This window comes from Leiobunum rupestre, chromosome 10, assembly GCF_980474605.1.
Source record: "Leiobunum rupestre chromosome 10, qqLeiRupe1.1.hap1, whole genome shotgun sequence".
Taxonomy (NCBI): Eukaryota; Metazoa; Arthropoda; class Arachnida; order Opiliones; family Sclerosomatidae; genus Leiobunum; species Leiobunum rupestre.
In genome coordinates, this window is record NC_143393.1 from 46,027,021 (window position 1) to 46,046,084 (window position 19,064).

At 37.1% G+C, this 19,064-nt stretch overlaps 1 protein-coding gene across 3 annotated transcripts in view; it reads right to left on the reverse strand.

Annotated features, from left to right (window-relative positions):
- Positions 1 to 1,968: 1,968 nt before the first annotated feature.
- The window catches only part of LOC149926042 (pikachurin-like), a 139,833-nt gene continuing 122,737 nt past the window's right edge, over positions 1,969 to 19,064 (reverse strand). For 2 of the 3 annotated variants that reach the window (XM_090160734.1, XM_090160736.1), the window contains 7 exons: positions 16,995 to 17,120; positions 14,851 to 15,317; positions 13,465 to 13,645; positions 11,934 to 12,012; positions 9,216 to 9,446; positions 8,282 to 8,385; positions 1,969 to 4,758 (listed from right to left, as the gene is read on the reverse strand). In XM_090160734.1, the coding sequence (XP_090016860.1) occupies positions 4,610 to 4,758; positions 8,282 to 8,385; positions 9,216 to 9,446; positions 11,934 to 12,012; positions 13,465 to 13,645; positions 14,851 to 15,317; positions 16,995 to 17,120 (1,337 nt within the window). In that variant the 3' untranslated portion in view covers positions 1,969 to 4,609. The remainder of the gene's footprint in view (positions 4,759 to 8,281; positions 8,386 to 9,215; positions 9,447 to 11,933; positions 12,013 to 13,464; positions 13,646 to 14,850; positions 15,318 to 16,994; positions 17,121 to 19,064) is intronic. The other variant, XM_090160735.1, reaches the window with a different exon arrangement.

The following is a 19,064-nucleotide window of genomic DNA, read 5'->3' on the forward strand; positions in this document are numbered from 1 at the left end:
CGCCGTGTTACAATAAATCCTGCCTCACTTACCTCATTTGCTAGCACGGCAGGCGGCAGCTAGACCAGTTTCTTGGAGAATATCATGAACATATCATTAGTGCGCGAACGAATAGACGCTTCAATAAATCATCCTCCCAAGAAATCGCCAAGAAGTAATATTTCTGAGAGCCAGGACCCGCAAGGTATTGTTTATATAGTGTTTGTGGAAATAATGGAAACTTTTCACCTGTAAACAGAACGTCGTGTTTTTACCAAGCCTCAATATGTCAAAAAAACTACCTGGTTAAAAGGGAACGCTTGTGGCTGCCGTAAATGTTAAATTTCCATTTTAACAAGCACTATATAAATAGTGACTTACAGGTCCTGGCTCTCAGAAATATTACTTCTTGGGGAAACAAGCCAGGAATTTTTGCCAGAGTTCGAGAGGCATTCATTCGACGGGCGCTTGCATGTATTCGAGTCGGCGGAGGTCATTTTGAACAATTGCTGTAATTGTTGTTAATTGTATCTTTAAATATAATTAATTTAATTAGTACCATATGAATGTTTGTCAAAAATAAAATTAACAACTTGGTTTTTGAATGGTATCAAGTCATTTAAATTTGGTTGGCCTTGCTAAAGTCATTATTAAACAAAACATATATTTAATAGTTCACAATAATCAACTTTTGACACTAACTTTATCGTTTCATCGATACAAATCAAATGCTTATTCAATGCAAGGAATTTGTTTCAAGGCAGAATATAGTATATTTGAGTGATTTTAGTTGTTTTAGACGGTACTTTGTGGGGCCCATATCTCTGAAACGAAGCACTGTAGGACCCATGTTCATGAGACATTTTCGACTCATCTGGACCAAAAGAACACACGCTCGAGTTCGCGACCTGCTAACCCGAAACACCCAGTTTGATTAAATGAGCGGAAGAGTCAGATTGAGCGAGAGAAGAGCTGAGCTCCCTTTTCACTTTTAAAAATACGATGGAATTAGTTAAGGTTTTCAGTGGTTTTCTATGTTCGTTGATAAAAAAAGTCCATCACTGCATCTATAGACGCTTCAATAAAACATCTTGGACCAGGGAATTTCCAAGAACAGTGCCGGATTAAGGACAAGGCCTACTAGACACAGGCCTATGTGCCCCCACCACTGATGAAATCAATGTATATTTCACTGATTAGGTTTAAGACAAAACATATCAGGCTTGTTGCTTTATTATTTGAAAAATCATTACTCTCGTGAAATAAGCTCAGCTTGCGAGTTTTGCGTTTTTACGCTTTCCTTACATAGACCCCCATCAAATTCTGCTTCGGGCCCCACCTTCAGCAAATCCAGTACTGTCCAAGAAGTCATATTTCGGCGACACCGGCCTGCATGTAGTGCTTGTTGAAAAAAAGAAAACTTTTCACCGGTACGGCATGCAGACAAGTGTTTACTTTTAACCAGGTAGTTTTTTTTTGACATAATAAAGCTTAGCAAAAACATGAAGTTCTATATACAGCTGAAAAGTTTCCATTATTTCAACAAGCATCATATAACCAGTAACTTGCAGGTCCTGGCTCTAGAAATATTACTTCTTGGCGATTTACTACAAGATGTTTTATTTAAGCACCTATTAAATAATGGTCTTGGAGGACCTCGAGCCTGCAATGATAAACTAAGGTCCTAACATTTTGTTACGCCACCACTGAAATATTCCAAGTGTATACGCGTATAATTTCCTGGTCCAAGCTCCAACAAATGGCGTCGGTACCCGGCGAATTAGGAGGGGGGAGCCGGTACAAATTAGGGGGGCCCGGGCTGGCACAAGCTAGGAATCCTCAACCTGGGTTTTCACAACTGCGATAACCGATTTACGCGTAAATCGGTTCTTGACAACAGGACCAATCAGAACGAATAAGTCTCCTTATTTTTTTTAGTTGCATAGAGCTTTTTTTATTTGTTTACAACTTTTATTTTTATAGGCTCACTATACATTGTCGTGGTTTTTTTACTGTGTAATGTTCACGGCATGCTCTTATAATGTTTTATATTAACATGCTCAATACAAAATTAAAAATTTTACTCACGCTCCAGTTTTTTTTTAAATTTAAAGCGCAAAAAACTTGAAAACATTTTAGAGAACATTTTTTAGTTTACTTCCATTTGGTTCACCGTAACAGATAGGTATTGTCACAAATAAATGAACCGAAATCACCGGATAGCCATATCTAAAATGCTATTTACTCATTTCCTACGTGCATTAAAGCCCCTCTTAAATAACATGGTTGTATCAAGAACGCGTTCAGAATTACTGAGGACGTACGAGTCTGCTTTCTGGGTCGATATTTATCACGAGAACGATCGATTTGACTGCCGATTTTAATTTAAGCGTTTGATTATAAATAGCGGAATGATTTATTAAAAAAAAACGAATTTTTTTAAAGTGGAGGCTAACATTCTTTGACATATGGCGAAACTATTTCAACTTTAAGCCCTGCCTAGATATTATTCCTTTAAACTGAATAACTGACTCGTACGTTTCCAAGAGCTCTCAATACGTTCTTGGTTGTAGCGTAATTTCCCCATGAGAAATGTTTAAGAGGCAGAGCGGGGGATATCAACGACCAACGCTTGACGGAAATATCGGCATAAACATTCAAAGCTGTACGATAACTTCGGTTCATTTACTTTCGCTATTGTGATAAGTCGGGTACACAGTGCGCTATATAGTCATAAAATTTCTTGCAATGGGTGGATTTTTTTGTATTTTTCTCGTATCAAATAAATGTACACCTTTTACTTCTATAATAATTTACTTTTTCTATATTTTTTTGGTGAAGTTTTCATTATTTTGTACAGGGACTAGGAACAATCACAAATAATGTTAATGTCGACACTCTAGAGTAGACTTCCGCTGAGAGACCACCATGTTTGTTGAGGGAAGTCGTCATTCAAAATCGTGCCACATTTTGTTATTTTAAGTAATTTTTTTTAATACAAAAGAACCAAAATATAAAGTTTCATCTTTTCGTGTGTGTTATAATTGGGCTGTGATATAATGGTATTTCAATATGCATTTCTAAATCAGAACATTTACATTATAGTGTTTTTTTGCGTATGTACAAAAGTGTTTTTCGTTTTAAGGCGTTGCAAAATATGCTCGTGTATTTCGATTAATTAAAGCGTCGAATTTTAAAACGTGTAGATTTCCACGCGCCATTTAGAAACGTTTCTGAAACCTGTAAAAAAGCTTCGTAGAAGACTACCCGTTTTTGCGGTTTATAAAAGCGCCATCTACTTGAATTTTGGAACATTTTGGTTTCGGTTTCCGTATAACCTCGTTAAAAAAAATTTATGTGTGGTTTTAAGAAATGGATAATAATTTATTATACCAGAAATTAGGAAGGCTTGTCTTAAATGGTAGCTTCCCTGTAAGAATTTTATGAATCGGTCAACTAATGGTACTTTTATAGCCAATGGTTATTGTACTTTTTGCCATCGTATGACGAGAAATGTGGAGATTAACGTTGACTATATTTAAAAACTAATATGACCTTGAATAATTTTAAATAATTTAAAATAAATATTTGGACTTATTTTACAAACAGGCAAAGAACATTAGGTTTAGTGTTAACGATTTTATCTGCACAATGTAATTATGGGTCAAAACAGTCGGTTGTAAATTAAGTAATTAAAATCGTTATAAAAATACATAAAAAAATAATATTCAAATTGAAAATGCGCGGTCATATTTTTGAACGCTGTTCGAAAAACACTCTACATTTAATCCTAAGCAATAGCCACATTTCACAAAATGTGTTTCTAAATAATTTTATCAGGCCTTTTTTTAATTTTTTCCCCTCATAGACTTAAAAATTGTATTCACAGTGATATTTGTTTCACAATACTTTATGATATTATTTCATATATTTTTTGACTAATTTCAATCGTGTCTTTAGTTTTGGAGTTTCTTGATGTTGCTAATGTTTTAGTAGTAGTAGTTGTAGTTGTTGTTGTTGTTGTAGAAAACATTTTATGATCAAATCACCCACAAGGATACATCACAGAAATTTTCTAAATAGCTATTATATTTTTTATTCCTTTTTGTAATTTTTGCCGGTGAACTCAAAAAAAGACGCTTTTTTGGATTCTCTAAGAACATTGATTTTTTTCAAAGGCGAATTTTTTTAAATTTGGTGAAAAGTGCAGATTTTCCGGATGAACTTAATTTAATTATCACCATTAACTTAAAAGTTTATCATTTTTGCATTATTTTTAATATTGTTTATTTAATTTTAATGAACTGTGATATATTAATTTTTTAATTAATTAATTATTAATTAATTAATTTGATTGCTTCAGAAACACGCTTTGAAAAGAGGGCTCAAATCAATTTCGTTAAAGTTTTAAATTTCCCGTTGATTTCCAAAGGAAGCTGGTGATTCGAACCTCTTTCATTTTTTACCTTCATATCATCCGCAAATTTGTAAAAGTTTTGACAAGGCAGATTTTGGTTGTATATAAGATCTGTTTAAGTATTTAGACGGCGTTTCGGTTGTGTGTTGTCAAACGATTTGTTTCCTAGTCTTCTTTTGTCATCCATCCGGACCAGTCTCACGCGGCGTATTGTCAGACGCATGGCTGTATATTGACTCCCGTGGCCGCTTGCGTCACGAGCCTGACGTGGAAGTCAGTCGACAACGTGAAGTTCGCTATGCAGCCTACCAGCCCGGTTTGGAACTTGTTGACAGTCTGATGTCCGATGTCTCTGAGACCCCCTGAAAGTTTGCCAGAAAGAATTGAAAAGTATTCCAGGTCCAGAATTGGTTGTTAATTGAAATGAAAAGTAAATAAGTTTTAAGTTAGGTCATTTCCCCTATAATAAAAGCGTAATTTGACAATTAAGATTTTTTAGAATATACGTCTAAGGATATTAATTTAGCAATTCTACTTAAGAAGTATATTTTAGCAATTCCACTTAAAAAGTATAATTTATCAATTCCACTTAAGTATAATTTAGCAAAGCAATTCCACTTAAGACAAATATTTTAGCAATTCCACTTAAGAAGATTAATTTAGCAATTCCACTTAAGAAGATTAATTTAGCAATTCCACTTAAGAAGATTAATTTAGCAATTCCACGTAAGTATTATTTAGCAATTCCACTTCAGAAGATTAATTTAGCAATTCCACTTAAGAAGATTAATTTAGCAATTCCACTTAAGAAGATTAATTTAGCAATTCCACTTCAGAAGATTAATTTAGCAATTCCACTTCAGAAGATTAATTTAGCAATTCCACTTAAGCAGTAGCGTAATTAGGAACTCCGGGCCCCCCCCCGCGAAAAATCGACTTGGGGGCCTTTTAAATAGCACCGATTTTATTCATAAACGTTTGGGGGGCCCCTAGTACTCGGGTCCCCCCCGCACCGCGGGGTCTGCGGGGGCGCTATTTACGCCACTGCACTTAAGTATAATTTAGCAATTCCACTTAAGAAGATTAATTTAGCAATTCCACTTAAGATTAATTTAGCAATTCCGCTTAAGTATAATTTAGCAATTCCACTTAAGAAGATTAATTTAGCAATTCCACTTAAGAAGATTAATTTAGCAATTCCACTTAAGAAGTATAATTTAGCAATTCCACTTAAGAAGATTAATTTAGCAATTCCACTTAAGAAGTATAATTTAGCAATTCCACTTAAGAAGATTAATTTAGCAATTCCACTTAAGAAGTATAATTTAGCAATTCCACTTAAGAAGTATAATTTAGCAATTCCACTTAAGAAGTATAATTTAGCAATTCCACTTAAGAAGTATAATTTAGCAATTCCACTTAAGAAGTATAATTTAGCAATTCCACTTGAGATTATCTTAGCAACTCCACTTGAGATTATCTTAGCAACTCCACTTGAGATTATCTTAGCAACTCCACTTGAGATTATCTTAGCAACTCCACTTGAGATTATCTTAGCAACTCCACTTAAGAAAATTAATTTAGCAATTCCACTTATGTATAATTTAGCAATTCCACTTAAGAAGATTAATTTAGCAATTCCACTTATGTATAATTTAGCAATTCCACTTAAGAAGATTAATTTAGCAATTCCACTTAAGAAGAATATTTTAGCATTTCCACTTAAGAAGAATATTTTAGCATTTCCACTTAAGAAGATTAATTTAGCATTTCAATGAGCTCAAATCTTTCATTTATGAGAAAAATATAGGAATAAGCGATTTCAGGGTGAACACGCAGAGAATTAGGGAAAAACGAAATCCGTGAATGTACCTGAGACCGAAGAAAAACTTCCCAGCGCGTGTTTTCCCGCGTTTGAATTTCCGAAAACCACGATTTACATAGTGAGTAACATCTAAAAGATCATTTTCAATTCTTAAAAAACATTTTAAATAATGTATTTTAAGGGAATTTATTAAAGCTCCAATACCCCGCAAAAATATCTAAGAATTATGTGATAGAAAATCCTAAATTATGACATAAAAAAAGGAAAATTATAAATTTATAGGACTCTTTATATAATTAAATTATTGAAATATACAAATTGTTTTAAATATATTTAAACCCTGAAACGTAAACTTTAAAATATGCGCGGCACTATCGAGAAAATACAGGGTGTTTCAAAAGTTTATGGAAAACGTTTAAGGGTTCTAAGCGGTGAGTTGATAAGTATGCCTGTTTTTTTTCCATTTTCCTACAATGAGTTTAAAAAAATGCCAGAGAGCTTCAAAATGTGGCGTACTAGCCCCTGGAAGTAGGCCGCAACAAGCGTAAAAAAGTAAACTTAAACAGTATTTAAAGTCCCTGCTGCTTGGTTTTGTGCTTGTGCAGCCTACTTCCAGGGGTTAGTACAGGGTTCGTACGAAAATGTCTGATCTAAAATCTCTGACTTTTCCAGGTTATCCCTGACCATTTTTTTTTGGTTATATTTTTGGACATTTTATTATTATTTTAGGTCAAAAATTGTTTGTTAATGTGTGGTTTGGTTGACTGACCAAAATCCCTGACTTATCCCTGACTTTCTACGAAATTATTTAAATACCTGACTTATCCCTAACATTTTTTCTCCATTTTACAGATCCTTGACTTATCCAGGTTTTCCAGGATATTCAGGTTCTGTACGATCCCTGTAGTAGGCCACACTTTGAAGCTCTCTGGCACTTTTTTAACTCATCGTAAGAAAATGGGGGGAAAAACAGGCATACTTCTCAACTCCCCCCCTTCAACTCCTTAAAATTTTGCGCATAACCATTTGAATCACCCTGTATATTAAGATAAATATGTTTACTGTTGATGTGTAATCTACGTAGCTGTATCAGTTGGAATAGGCGCTTAAATAAAACATCTTCAAGGAATTGCCAAGAAAAATTTGTTCCGAGAGCCAGCACACGCAAGTTACTTTTTAAATAGTGCTTGTTGAAAGAATTGAAACCATTTATCTGTACGGTGTTTCCTTTTTTACGACATACTGTATTAAAGTTTATCAAAAACACGACGATCTGTTTGCTTTAGTCCCATTCGACCGAAGGCGGTTTTTGAGGTGTCCCATTCGACCGAATTCCGCCGAAACGTGTGGTTTTTATGTGTCCCATTCGACCGAACGCTGCTATATAAATTGGCTTTTGCTATGTTTTCAATTTAGTTACTGAAGTCGTTTGCAATGGAGCGGATAGCTAATAAAGGAGGGTATTTATACATCAATAATAATTATTTATTCCGTCTTAATCTCAAAATGAAGTAGCACTCTCCCTACTAGATGCAGTAGCTATGAATTTAGCTATGCCATTTTAATATCTTTGTACTATGCATTTATTTGAAAATAAAATGGAATGAGCATGAATTATATTTTTATCTTCACCTAGTCAAGAAAAGTAACTGAACCAAAACTGAAATAGTAAACTTAACCAACTCTAACCTAACCTAACCTAACCTAACCTAACCTAACCTAAACATGGATCTTCGATAGTACATACCTTATAAATAAAATACCAAATCACCCCGCCAATTGGGCTACATTTTAAAATTCTTTCGGTCGAATGGGAATAAACGATCTGTTTACAGAGGAAAATCTCCCATTGTTTCAACAAGCACTATATAAACAGTAACTTGCTGGTCTTGCCCCTCGGAAATAATACGTCCTGGTGGTTTCCTTGAAGATGTTTTATTTAAGCGCCTATTAAAACCAAATATGATAAAACATAGGATACGCAGGCTGTGGGATAGCTGGGAGTTCAGTATATTGGACACAAAGTTTAGACGCCAATTTCGTAAGAACGAGTACGTTACCTAGAAAGAGTCCACTGTTGACGTTAAGTTGACTTAATCCTCCGGGAGACGCCACCGTCGCAACTGGACTGTTGTCCACTATCAGGGTGCCCTCACGTTCGAATCTAGACGCAAATATCAATTCGTCTTTCAAATGGTTATCAATTTTATGTCCCAATTCAGTAACGTGGTAAAGCATCCTTTTGACAGACTCAAATGGCGAAATGCGTGTCAAGGCTTGTAAATTAGATTATTTGAAAAATAAATGTACCGAGGAACTTAAAATTTTCGTATCTGGTCTGTTCATGCTTCTAAGACATAGGTTAACCTACGATCAAGTGAAAAAACATGAACGACGTCCATCAGTTAGTGTGTAATGTTTTCGAGATTTAATGTATATATTCCACATTTTCTCTGTTTACGTTAACAATTCTTGCTATGACACATTTCGATATTTCAGTCGCTGATCAAGATGCTTCGCTTCATTAACTTTCTAGTAAAACTAACGACAATGTGGGCAAGAGATTGCTTTAGCTGATAATGTGTATAAGATACGACTTAACCTGACAATGTGGGTAAGCGATTGCTTTACCGGATAATGTTACAAGATACGGCTTAACCTGGCAATGTGGGCAAGCGATTGCTTTACCTAAAAATGTGGGTAAGCGATTGCTTTACCTAAAAAGGTGAGCAAGCGACTGTTCTACCTAAAAACTGCTTTACCTGATAATGTGTACAAGATACGGCTTAACCTGGCAATGTGGGCAATCGATTGCTTTATCTGATAATATGGGCAATCGATTGCTTTATCTGATAATATGGGCAAGCGATTGCTTTACCCAAAAATGTGGGCAAGCGACTGTTTTACCTAAAAATGTGGGCAAGCGTTTGCTTTACCTGGAAATGTGGACAAGATACTGCTTTACCTGACAATGTGTGCAAGCGATTGCTTTACCTGACAATGTGCAGAGTATGCCACCAGCCGTCGTCTACTTTGGTGGTGTTCTGTATGAGAGAGACTTCCCCGGAGCCGAGATTGTACTGGAACTTCAGGTACCCGTCTCTGATGCTGAGGGCCAAATAGTCGCTGGCGGGGCCCAGCAAGCGCTCCCCGGTCCACAGGAGCAGTCCTTCGGACGCGAACGACCGGAAACGGAATTTGATGTCCGTTTTATCCCCGCGGATTCTGCGGGCGAAAAAAAGCAACAACAATGAACTTATTTAAAAATTATGGAATATCCGTTGGCCATTTTTAATGTTTAAATTTATTTCCACTCTTTCGCCAGTAAAATATGTATAAATATATATAATTTCAGAAGTAAATGGAATGAAGTTGCCTGAACACCATTCGCTTCGCCCTACGCAATTATGACTAATACACAGTTGCTCTCTAGTTGACCCTAGAACAGCCAATTACAACTTGGTCTAGCCGTGGCTAGACAGCGCTGATGATGCCGTAGCTAGACTGATTGGACACTTGGAGAGCGTCATAAAAATCGATAAACTTACGACGTAAGTCCTGCCTCTACGACAGTTAAATCGAAGTAAGGTGATCTACGTACCTTCAATATTCATGGGTTTATATCAAGAAATGCATGACCATAATTGAGGCATTTATCTCTAACTTGAAATCGTCGTTTTAATGAAAAGTGGCTAATGAATAATCTGGCGTAAAGCGAAAATATTCATTACATTCATGAGTAATCTCCAGCCCTAAAACTCTAGGAGTAGCCGGGACCAACGTAGAGGCAACATTCAATGGGAAAAATAAGATAATTTCAAAGTGCATTCTTATTAAGAAAACTGTAACAGTATATAGGTTGTCTATAACAGATCGATATTTAAACAGATCAATCTAAAGAGATACGGGTAGTCTAAATCGATTATTTTCCATAGACTTTACACGGAGAGCAGTATTTCTGGTATTTCCAAAATATCACATTTTTACAATTCTCCGATATTCCATTTACAACGTTTCTCAAATATTTACGACAGATCTCAAATATTTACGACGGTTCTAAAAAATTTACGAAGTTTCTCAAATATTTACGACATTTTTACAAATTCAAGCAAAGTTTCTCCGGATTTCCCGAGATTTGAAATATTTATAAAATTTCATTTAGTTCTAGTGGATTTCTATATTTCTAGAAAAAGTTGGATTTCTCACTAGCCCCTCGAATTTTGTCGTCGTTGTTAATAAATGACGTAGTAAACATTTAACCTAAGTGTCATACTTACGCTTCGTACGTTACTTATGCTGGTAATAATACAGATCAGTAAAAGAATAAAATTAAAACCCAGGGGCACAAAATCAGGAGTCGTCATTCCATTGTTGAAAATAATACACGTGTAAAACAAAAGCCAACTTCGATCATTTTCATCGAGCCATTGGAGCGAGGTTAATTTGGTCGATCGTTCGCTGAAGCGAATGAAAACATCAGCTTCAATGGGAAATACGCCACTTGAAATTAGAATATTCCTAGTCATTTCATTCGATTGAGCTTTCGATTGGTTCCTCCCCTTCCGGAGCGAAGCACCCTCAAATGGCGTTCTGTTGTAACGCTGATTCTCAAAGACTCCAGGTTCAAATGTAACGAAACTTTGCGCGCGTACAGAACTAACAACCCTTCAGGTTGCACCCTTTTGATTCTTGAATTTCGAACTGGGATATTTGAGGTCAAAGTTCATAATTTTACGTTTATTTTTCAATAGCTTCTTTGGATTTGAATTTGATGTAGTGTCTGCTTTGATGAAAAGATGCAGTTGGCAGACTAGAGATGGAAGTTAATAAAATATCGAGATAATCATTGTGTTCAAATATTTCGAAATAAAGTTTGGAATACACCGTAAATTTAATACTGCGCTTAAATATTCAAAAACAATTAACGGTAGTTCTTTGACTCGATATTTTTTAAGTTAAAGTTAAGGTTACTGAGTCAATGGCCAAATTAAGCCATATTGAGTCAATGGCAAAAGTTAGAAATATATAGACAATGGCAAAAGTTAGCCATATTTAGGTAATGGTAAATGTTAACCACGTTGAGTCAATGGAAAAAATTAGCCATACTGGGTCAATGGCAAAAGTTAACCATGTTGAGTCAATGACAAAAGTTAGTCATGTTTATCCAATGGCAAAAGTTAGTCATGTTGGGTCAATGGCCAAAGTTAACTATGTTGAATCAATGTCATAAGTTAGCCATGTTGAGTCAATGGCAAATGTTAGCCATGTTGAGTCAATGGCAAATGTTAGCCATATTGAGTAATAGGCATGCTGAATCTATGCCATAATATACGGACAACGAACTATAACATTGAAATTATGTTTAAAGGGTTTTAATTTCCAAATCATTGTTTATTGGGGTTTGGGCGAAATACAAATAATGTCTTGAGATTTTTATTTACTTTGGTAAATCATTGACCTAGAATTCAAATAAAATGATAAAAAGAGCTTATAAAATATTTGTGGGCTTGAAATATTTTAAACTCTTGAATTAATTAATTTTCCAAGTAACAAAAATATAAGTGGAGTCTTTTCAGGTGTCAAATATATATAATTTTCATGTATCTACGTAAAATCTTTCACCCCAGTATTTTCCATCTGTCGCGGAAATAATCGTTTGAAAACGAAATGGCCAGTCTAGAACCTTAGAAATAAATAGTTGCGTGTTTGTACCTTTTCATGATATCTTCATCGATGAACTGCAGGTAACTGAAACCGTTGAACATGGGCTCCGCAATCATTTCAGTCACTTCTGTGGAGACAATTTTAATTAATACGGGAACTTTAGAAACACTATCAAGGAACCCTTGACGAACCTGGTCAAAACGTTCGTTGCTTAAAGGAAATATTTCGTCATTTTTTTTTGCTGGATTTCTCTTATACTAACAAGGAGACTACCTGAGGTGGTTATCACCGATTGTGTTGAAACAAGGGGCTAAGGTAGACCTTATGGTAGTATGAAAATTGCCAAAGGGAAAAGTTGCAATGGGCTTTACGTTTTCCATGGCAACTGAAAATGTTTTTGATCTCTCAAAACAAAAATCTCCATTTAAAAAAGCATGGGATTTTCTCGGTTTTACAGGGTACTTACTTACTTAAAAAATTTCAAAAAATTAAATTTTCAAAACTTACCCAAAAAGATGAATTGGACCTGTTTTGGGTAAAATTGATCAAGGATTCTGGGTAAAATTGATCAATTTTGGGTAAACAAGAAAATCCCATTCTTTTTTAAATGGAAGGTCAAAAACATTTTCGGTTGCCATGGGAAAACTAAAGCTTATTGCAACTTTTCCCTTTGGGAATTTTCATACTACCATAAGGTCTACCTAAGCCCCGAGTTTCAACAAAATCGGTGATAACCTCCTCGGGTAGTCTCCTGTAAGTCTAACTACTCGCTCTACTTACACGCTCGATATAAATTAATAAATACAACGAAATATTATTTTCTGGAGTTACAATAAAACCTCTTTAACACCTCTTTTCCAAGCGTCTACTTTATAAATGGTAAGCTCATTTTGCTATTGAGTGTCGCTCATTTTTCGGCGGCAGTGTTTAGCCAATGAATTCGAAAATACAGGTGTCGTCTTACATTCGACCAGCACGTTTTTCCGGGTACATTTCCAGTAAGGCGGAAAACAATTAATTTAACTAAGCTTTGTAAAGCAACCCTTTGGTCTTCTATGACGAAGCTGTTTTTTTTGCTGACCTCATTATCTAAGTGAAAAATTGCTCGTTTGTGATCGAACAAACGTTATTAGTAGGTTTTCAAGTATGCTCTACAACTTTCTCCCTAGCACCTATCGGTCAAAAATTAAATTAAAAAAACGTGAAACGTATTAGAGTTTTCTGAAATTTACAATTTAAAGCGTTCCTAACAAAATACACATACCCTGCAAATTTCAAATGATTATTTCCAATAGTTTTTGAGAAAAAAAGTCTGGTCAGAGCAAAAAACTTGTTGAGATAAACGGTAATAGTGAAGGGCTTACTACCACCCGCCTACGCATTGTAACCCGGCCAACTGAATTAATGGCATTAGAATTCGCTTGATGACTTAGGCCTAAGGTGGTGCCTTGGGAATTAGCCTAGCAAAAAAAATCGAGCAACCCTGTATAATTTTCTGGTGGAACTAAAAATGAGTTGAATTCCACAGGAGGAAATATTCCCTTTAAATACGAAGTTTAATGGAGTGGAGAAATAATACCTTTTTCGCAGTTTGTGCCAGCGGATCCCAGCAGGCAGTGGCAGATGTAGAAGTCCATCCGGGTCTCGCAAGAGCCGCCGTTGTGGCATGGCGAGTGCACGCACGGGTGCTCGCAGTTCGCGATGTTGATCCCGGACAGAGCGTCTTGCACCAATTTTAAAGGCCGATTGTTTATCACCACCTGAAAATACACAAAAAATACGTTTCAGAGATATTATATCAACGAAATTCACGTGGTTACCGCAAGGAGCGCGAGTTATTGTTTTTTAAGTCTATTATCCTAGCCCGCGGGCCTTCTTTCTAGCAGTGAGGTCTAACATAATCATGGCACTAATTCTTAACCGAAGAATAACTTTACGGCAAAAAATAAATTACAATCACCCTGTCCATTAGGAACAATATTTAAATCACTGTCCATTAAATTTATAAGCACAATATAACAACCTACAAGCAGCACTTTCTCAACAACCTAGTGCATTAACAACGGTCCTCATCACCTTGTCTTTTATCAAGTGAAAAATAAATTTCATCAATTGCATTGGTGTAATAACAAATAATAGTAAAAAGAAAATGGGCTTCTTTAAAAATAATCTCCGAAATTACCCAACATGGCATATCCAACCCCCTGTATAACACACGTGCGGTGCCCTAATAAGGACGCTGAAAGATTCCAACGCCCTGTATAACACACGTGCGGTGCCCTAATAAGGACGCTGAAAGATTCCAACGCCCTGTATAACACACGTGCGGTGCCCTAATAAGGACGCTGAAAGATTCCAACGCCCTGTATAACACACGTGCGGTGCCCTAATAAGGACGCTGAAAGATTCCAACGCCCTGTTTAACACACGTGTGGTGCCCTAATAAGGACGCTGAGAGATTCCAACGCCCTGTTTAACACACGTGCGGTGCCCTATTAAGGACGCTGAAAGTATTAGACCATGGACACACTACGTAGAGGTTTCCAAGGTCGATAATCAAATATTTGCGTTCTGAATCTTGAATTGGTACTAAATACAAATATCACAATAGTGCGTACGCGGGTTTTGTGTCCGGCGAATTTGCCTGACTTTGAAATAAAATTTCTTAATTCAACCATAATCGTAGCACTAACTAAAAATATAATAGCCGAAAAAAAGTGTTCAAATGACCTACTTGTAGGTCCCCGATCACCAAAATTCATAACGGGCTATCGAGGTTACGATTGCCATATCATTGACCCTTCGAGACCTAATGGTTAAAAAATTATGTAGAATATGGCGCGAGGAGTACACCCAAAAAGCCCTCAGAGATTGCGTGTAAAAATCAACATTAAACCAGACTGTCGTACTTGCGCTACTTATGGGAACGTGAAATATGTGAAAACGACGACACTCGAAAGCGTACCTTCTGAATGCAGCCGGTAAAGTAATCCTTGATTTCGGCCTTCCTGGCAACGTCGTGAAGGTCAGGCACTCCTCCGATGTAGAGGTTGAGTGGCAAGGACAGTTGGGTGAAGGCGCCGGGAGAGATGCCGTGGACGCGCTTCTGCTTGTTGACCTCCAAGATGGCGTCGCGGGCCGTCCGCGAAATGAAGACGTTGTGCCATTCGTCCATCTCGAGCGGTTGCGGGCTGCGCACCACGGCGGGGCCAGTGCCAAGGTCGAAGCGCAGTTCGACGAAGCCGTTGCGCAGGTTGACGCTGAAGAAGTCTCCGGTGCCGTCCATCCGGTAGCCGTTGTAGAAGAGCAGCCCGTTGGGCTCTCGCGCCCGGAACACGATCTGCACCTCCAGGAACGACAAGACCGTGTTGCCCAGCCCGGAATATTGAAAGTACGACGAACCGTTGAAAGATGGCACCACGATATCCACGGCTTAATATGGGATCACAAAAGACGAGGTTAACACTAGACGACGACCAAAATAATTAAAGTTCGCTTTTCAAGGACAAAAACGAGGCGACGGCGAGTGCCGGCGCGAAAAAATTGAACCTGCTGCACACATAAAGCACGCGCGCTTGCATAGTTTCACGTCGCTTTACGTCTCATGCCGGTTTTCGCCCTAAATAAGATTTTAAAAGGCGACGCTCACCATCGCGGCGTTATTACCCTACTGAAAACCACCCTTTAAGCTGAACGGAGATTTCTAAATTCGACGTTAACAATCGCGGCATTTTTACCCAACTGAAAACCACCCATATGGCTTAACGGATAATTCCTAAACCAACGCTCAGCGTCACGGCGTTTTTCCCTACTGAAAACCACCCTTTAAGATTAACGGAGATTTCTAAAGTCGACGCTCGACATCGTGGAATTTTTGACCCTAATCTTTAACCTTCCTTTAGTCTCCCAATTTACGGACTGTTACTTAAAGGTCTCCAGGAATACTGTCCCGTTATTTTACATAGAAAAATGAAAATTTTACAGCATAATTTAAAGTCATCCCTATAGTTTGTAGAATATAAATTGATAATCATGAATCTTTGCATGGAGTCGTGCTCTAAAAAGATTTTCGCGCGACACGGTGATGACCATAGATATAGGAAACGTATGTAAAGGTCTAGATAAAATATTTCAAAGGGAGTGAATACGGAGGTGACAGCTAGAAGAATCGCGTAATTTCTGCAGGCTATCCGTATAAGGCGCTATCTATCGGTAAGAAAGCTCGTGCTATCGTCGCGAGAGCCATTGTCTCCTGCTTTAAAATTATACTAAAAGTCACCAACAGATGGTGTCTAAAGACTACGGCCTGCGGAAAGGTCAAGCACTTAGTACTAAAATGCTAAGAGAGCTCGCGCTCTTGGTCACGTGCCTTCCTCGGTGTCTGCTAGGTGTCAATTCGGTATTTTATGTTAGGCTTAGACGACCCAAAATTTATCTAGACCTTTATATACATTTCTTATATCTATGGTGATGACAGTGAGAGAATGGGGGCTGATAACAAGTCGGCCCAGCCGAAATATTAGTTTCATATCGACGCAAAGTATCAAAGGTTAAATAGTTAAGCTACCTTCGATGTCTTACGACGTGCAATAATAATCCAATATAATTATTTTACAAGGTCGAAAAATATTCTTATTATAACATATTGAAAGAAATTATCTAATTCAAACTTCCCGCCAAACTAATCCTATTACATTTTTAATTCTTTTTCTTTTAATTATTTTTATTAATTTCAAACTTCCCACCAGAATCTCTCCAACAAAGATTAAATTATTCGGTCGAATGGGAATTCGGTGTGCAGGGAAGATACCTTTGACAAGGGAGAAAAATAGTTAACAGGGAAACAATCATATAAAACTTTTATATAAAGCTTTTGGAGGTACGATTTTAAGGTTTTTTGTATACTAGATGGCGCTAATTGTTAAATAATTATAATTTCGACGTCTCAAAGAGTCTGTTGGTGCCATCTGCAAAGACTTTTGTTATTCAAAAATTGGCCACTAATGGTGATAACCCCTTGTCAAATGGGTATCGATCTATTTATAAAATCCTTGGCAAAATCTCAGCTAGCCCTACTTTTACGGCGAAGTTAAGGAAATAATGTCGTACCCTTTTCGCACAGTGCTCCGGCAAATCCCAGAGGACAAAGACAAACGCCCTGGTCTGGACTGGAGGCGACGCAGTGGCCACCGTTCCGACAAGACATCCGGTTGCAGACATCGGCGCTGCATTCCTCTATGAAAGAACAAGCGGAAAACCAAAACACTTATCAAGACTATTTTGAAAACCAAAAACACAATTATTAGTACAATCGTGAGATAAAACAATATCCAAAATGGCGTCTATGGCCGAAGCTACTAACAAAGGAGACTACCCGAGGTGATTATCACCGATTTTGTTGAAAATCGGAGGTGAGGAAGACCTTATGATAGTATGAAAATTGTAAAGAGGGAAAAGTTGCAATGGGCTTTAGTTTTGCCATGGCAACCGAAAATGATTTTGATCTCTCAAAACAAAAAACCTCCATTTAAAAAAGCATGGGATTTTCTCGGTTTCACGGGGTACCAACGGCGTATTTAAGGGGGGGGGGGGTTGGGGGTCCAACCCCCTCCCCGAAATGCCGATGACGGGGGGGGGGTGCCTAATAAAAATCAGTGAAACTTCCGTCAGCACCCCCCCCTTGAAATTTTCCCTCAAAACCCCCCCGAAATAAAATCCTGGATACGCCCTTGTGGGGTACTTACTTACTTAATAAATTTGAAAAAATTACATTTTCAAAACTGACCCAAAAGATGAATTTGACCTATTTTGGGTAAAATGGATCAAGGAATTTGGTTAAAATTGATCAATTTTGGTTAAATTTTAACAAAATTTGGGTAACCGAAAAAATCCTATGCTTTTTTAAATGGAGAGGTCAAAACATTTTCGGTTGCCATGTTAAAACTAAAGCCCATTGCAACCTTTCCCTTTGGCAATTTTCATACTACCATAAAGTCTACCTAATTCCCGAGTTTCAACAAAATCGGTGATAACCACCTCGGGTAGTCTCCTTGTAAGTGTTACTACTCCATAGATGCTTCAATATCACCCATTCAACGATCGCACCATTATTACATTTTGAAGAAAAAAAATATGCAATTAGGAAAAATTGCGATTATAAAGTTCATGTTAAACCTAGTTGACTTTGTTTGGCATCAGAATGTTTTGTAGGCTAAATCTGATAACCGACCAACCGGAAATTTTTTAAATCAGCGATTCCCATTTTCGCCACTCAGGGCTGGAAATAAAGAAAGCATGGACGTGCAAGGTAGTCTTTACATGGTCCTTGCCAATTGAGCTGGAAGTGGTGCCAGAAATAAGTGCACAAACCCCGCACGGTTGAAAAATAAATTTCTTAGGCCTAACGGAGATTTATTGCGTCGACGACCGCCATTGTCCCGTTTTTGCCCTTTTGAAAAATGAAAACATGCCTTAAGGAAAAAATTCCGCTTATAAAAGTAATGTCGAACCTAGTTGACTTGATTTGGCTTGAGTACGATTTTCATTTACCGATCGCATTTTCAGTTATATTAACTAAAATTATAGGAAATTTGTATTACATTTAATTACTTTTTATTATTTCAGGTGACTTCGGTTTGCTGCACATTGCAATTGTTTTATAACCAATTTTTGGGCATTTTTTATTCGTTTGAAATGTATCAAGCGATTTCCATTTATGATATTTGTTTAAAAATTACTTAATGCCAATCAAATTAGTTAAAATCATGATTTTGACGAAGCAGCGGGTAAAAATACGAGTGTATTTATAGAATGGCTATGTTAAAATGGACTAACTTTAAACTGGCAAGAGAGTGGGGGGGGGGAGAAAAACGTCACATCGGAAGACGTCAGTTTAAGGGAACCAATGAGATACCGGGCTTATTTGATTGATATTTAGGGGGAGGAGCTTACTGTTAGAGAGTGATGTCATGAATGTATTCATTTCAACCATGAATATCAAACTATATCATTACCCTTTCTACCATCTGGGGCTAAGATGGGCGGTTCCTTTCTGCATTTTACGTAACCACTTGAGCCAATCAGGAGACAGACGTTTGTCATTGACTCGATCCACAAAACGTTTCCGGGATTGCGCGATTTAACCGGCGAAGAAAATGACTCGTGATTCTTTGCAGGATC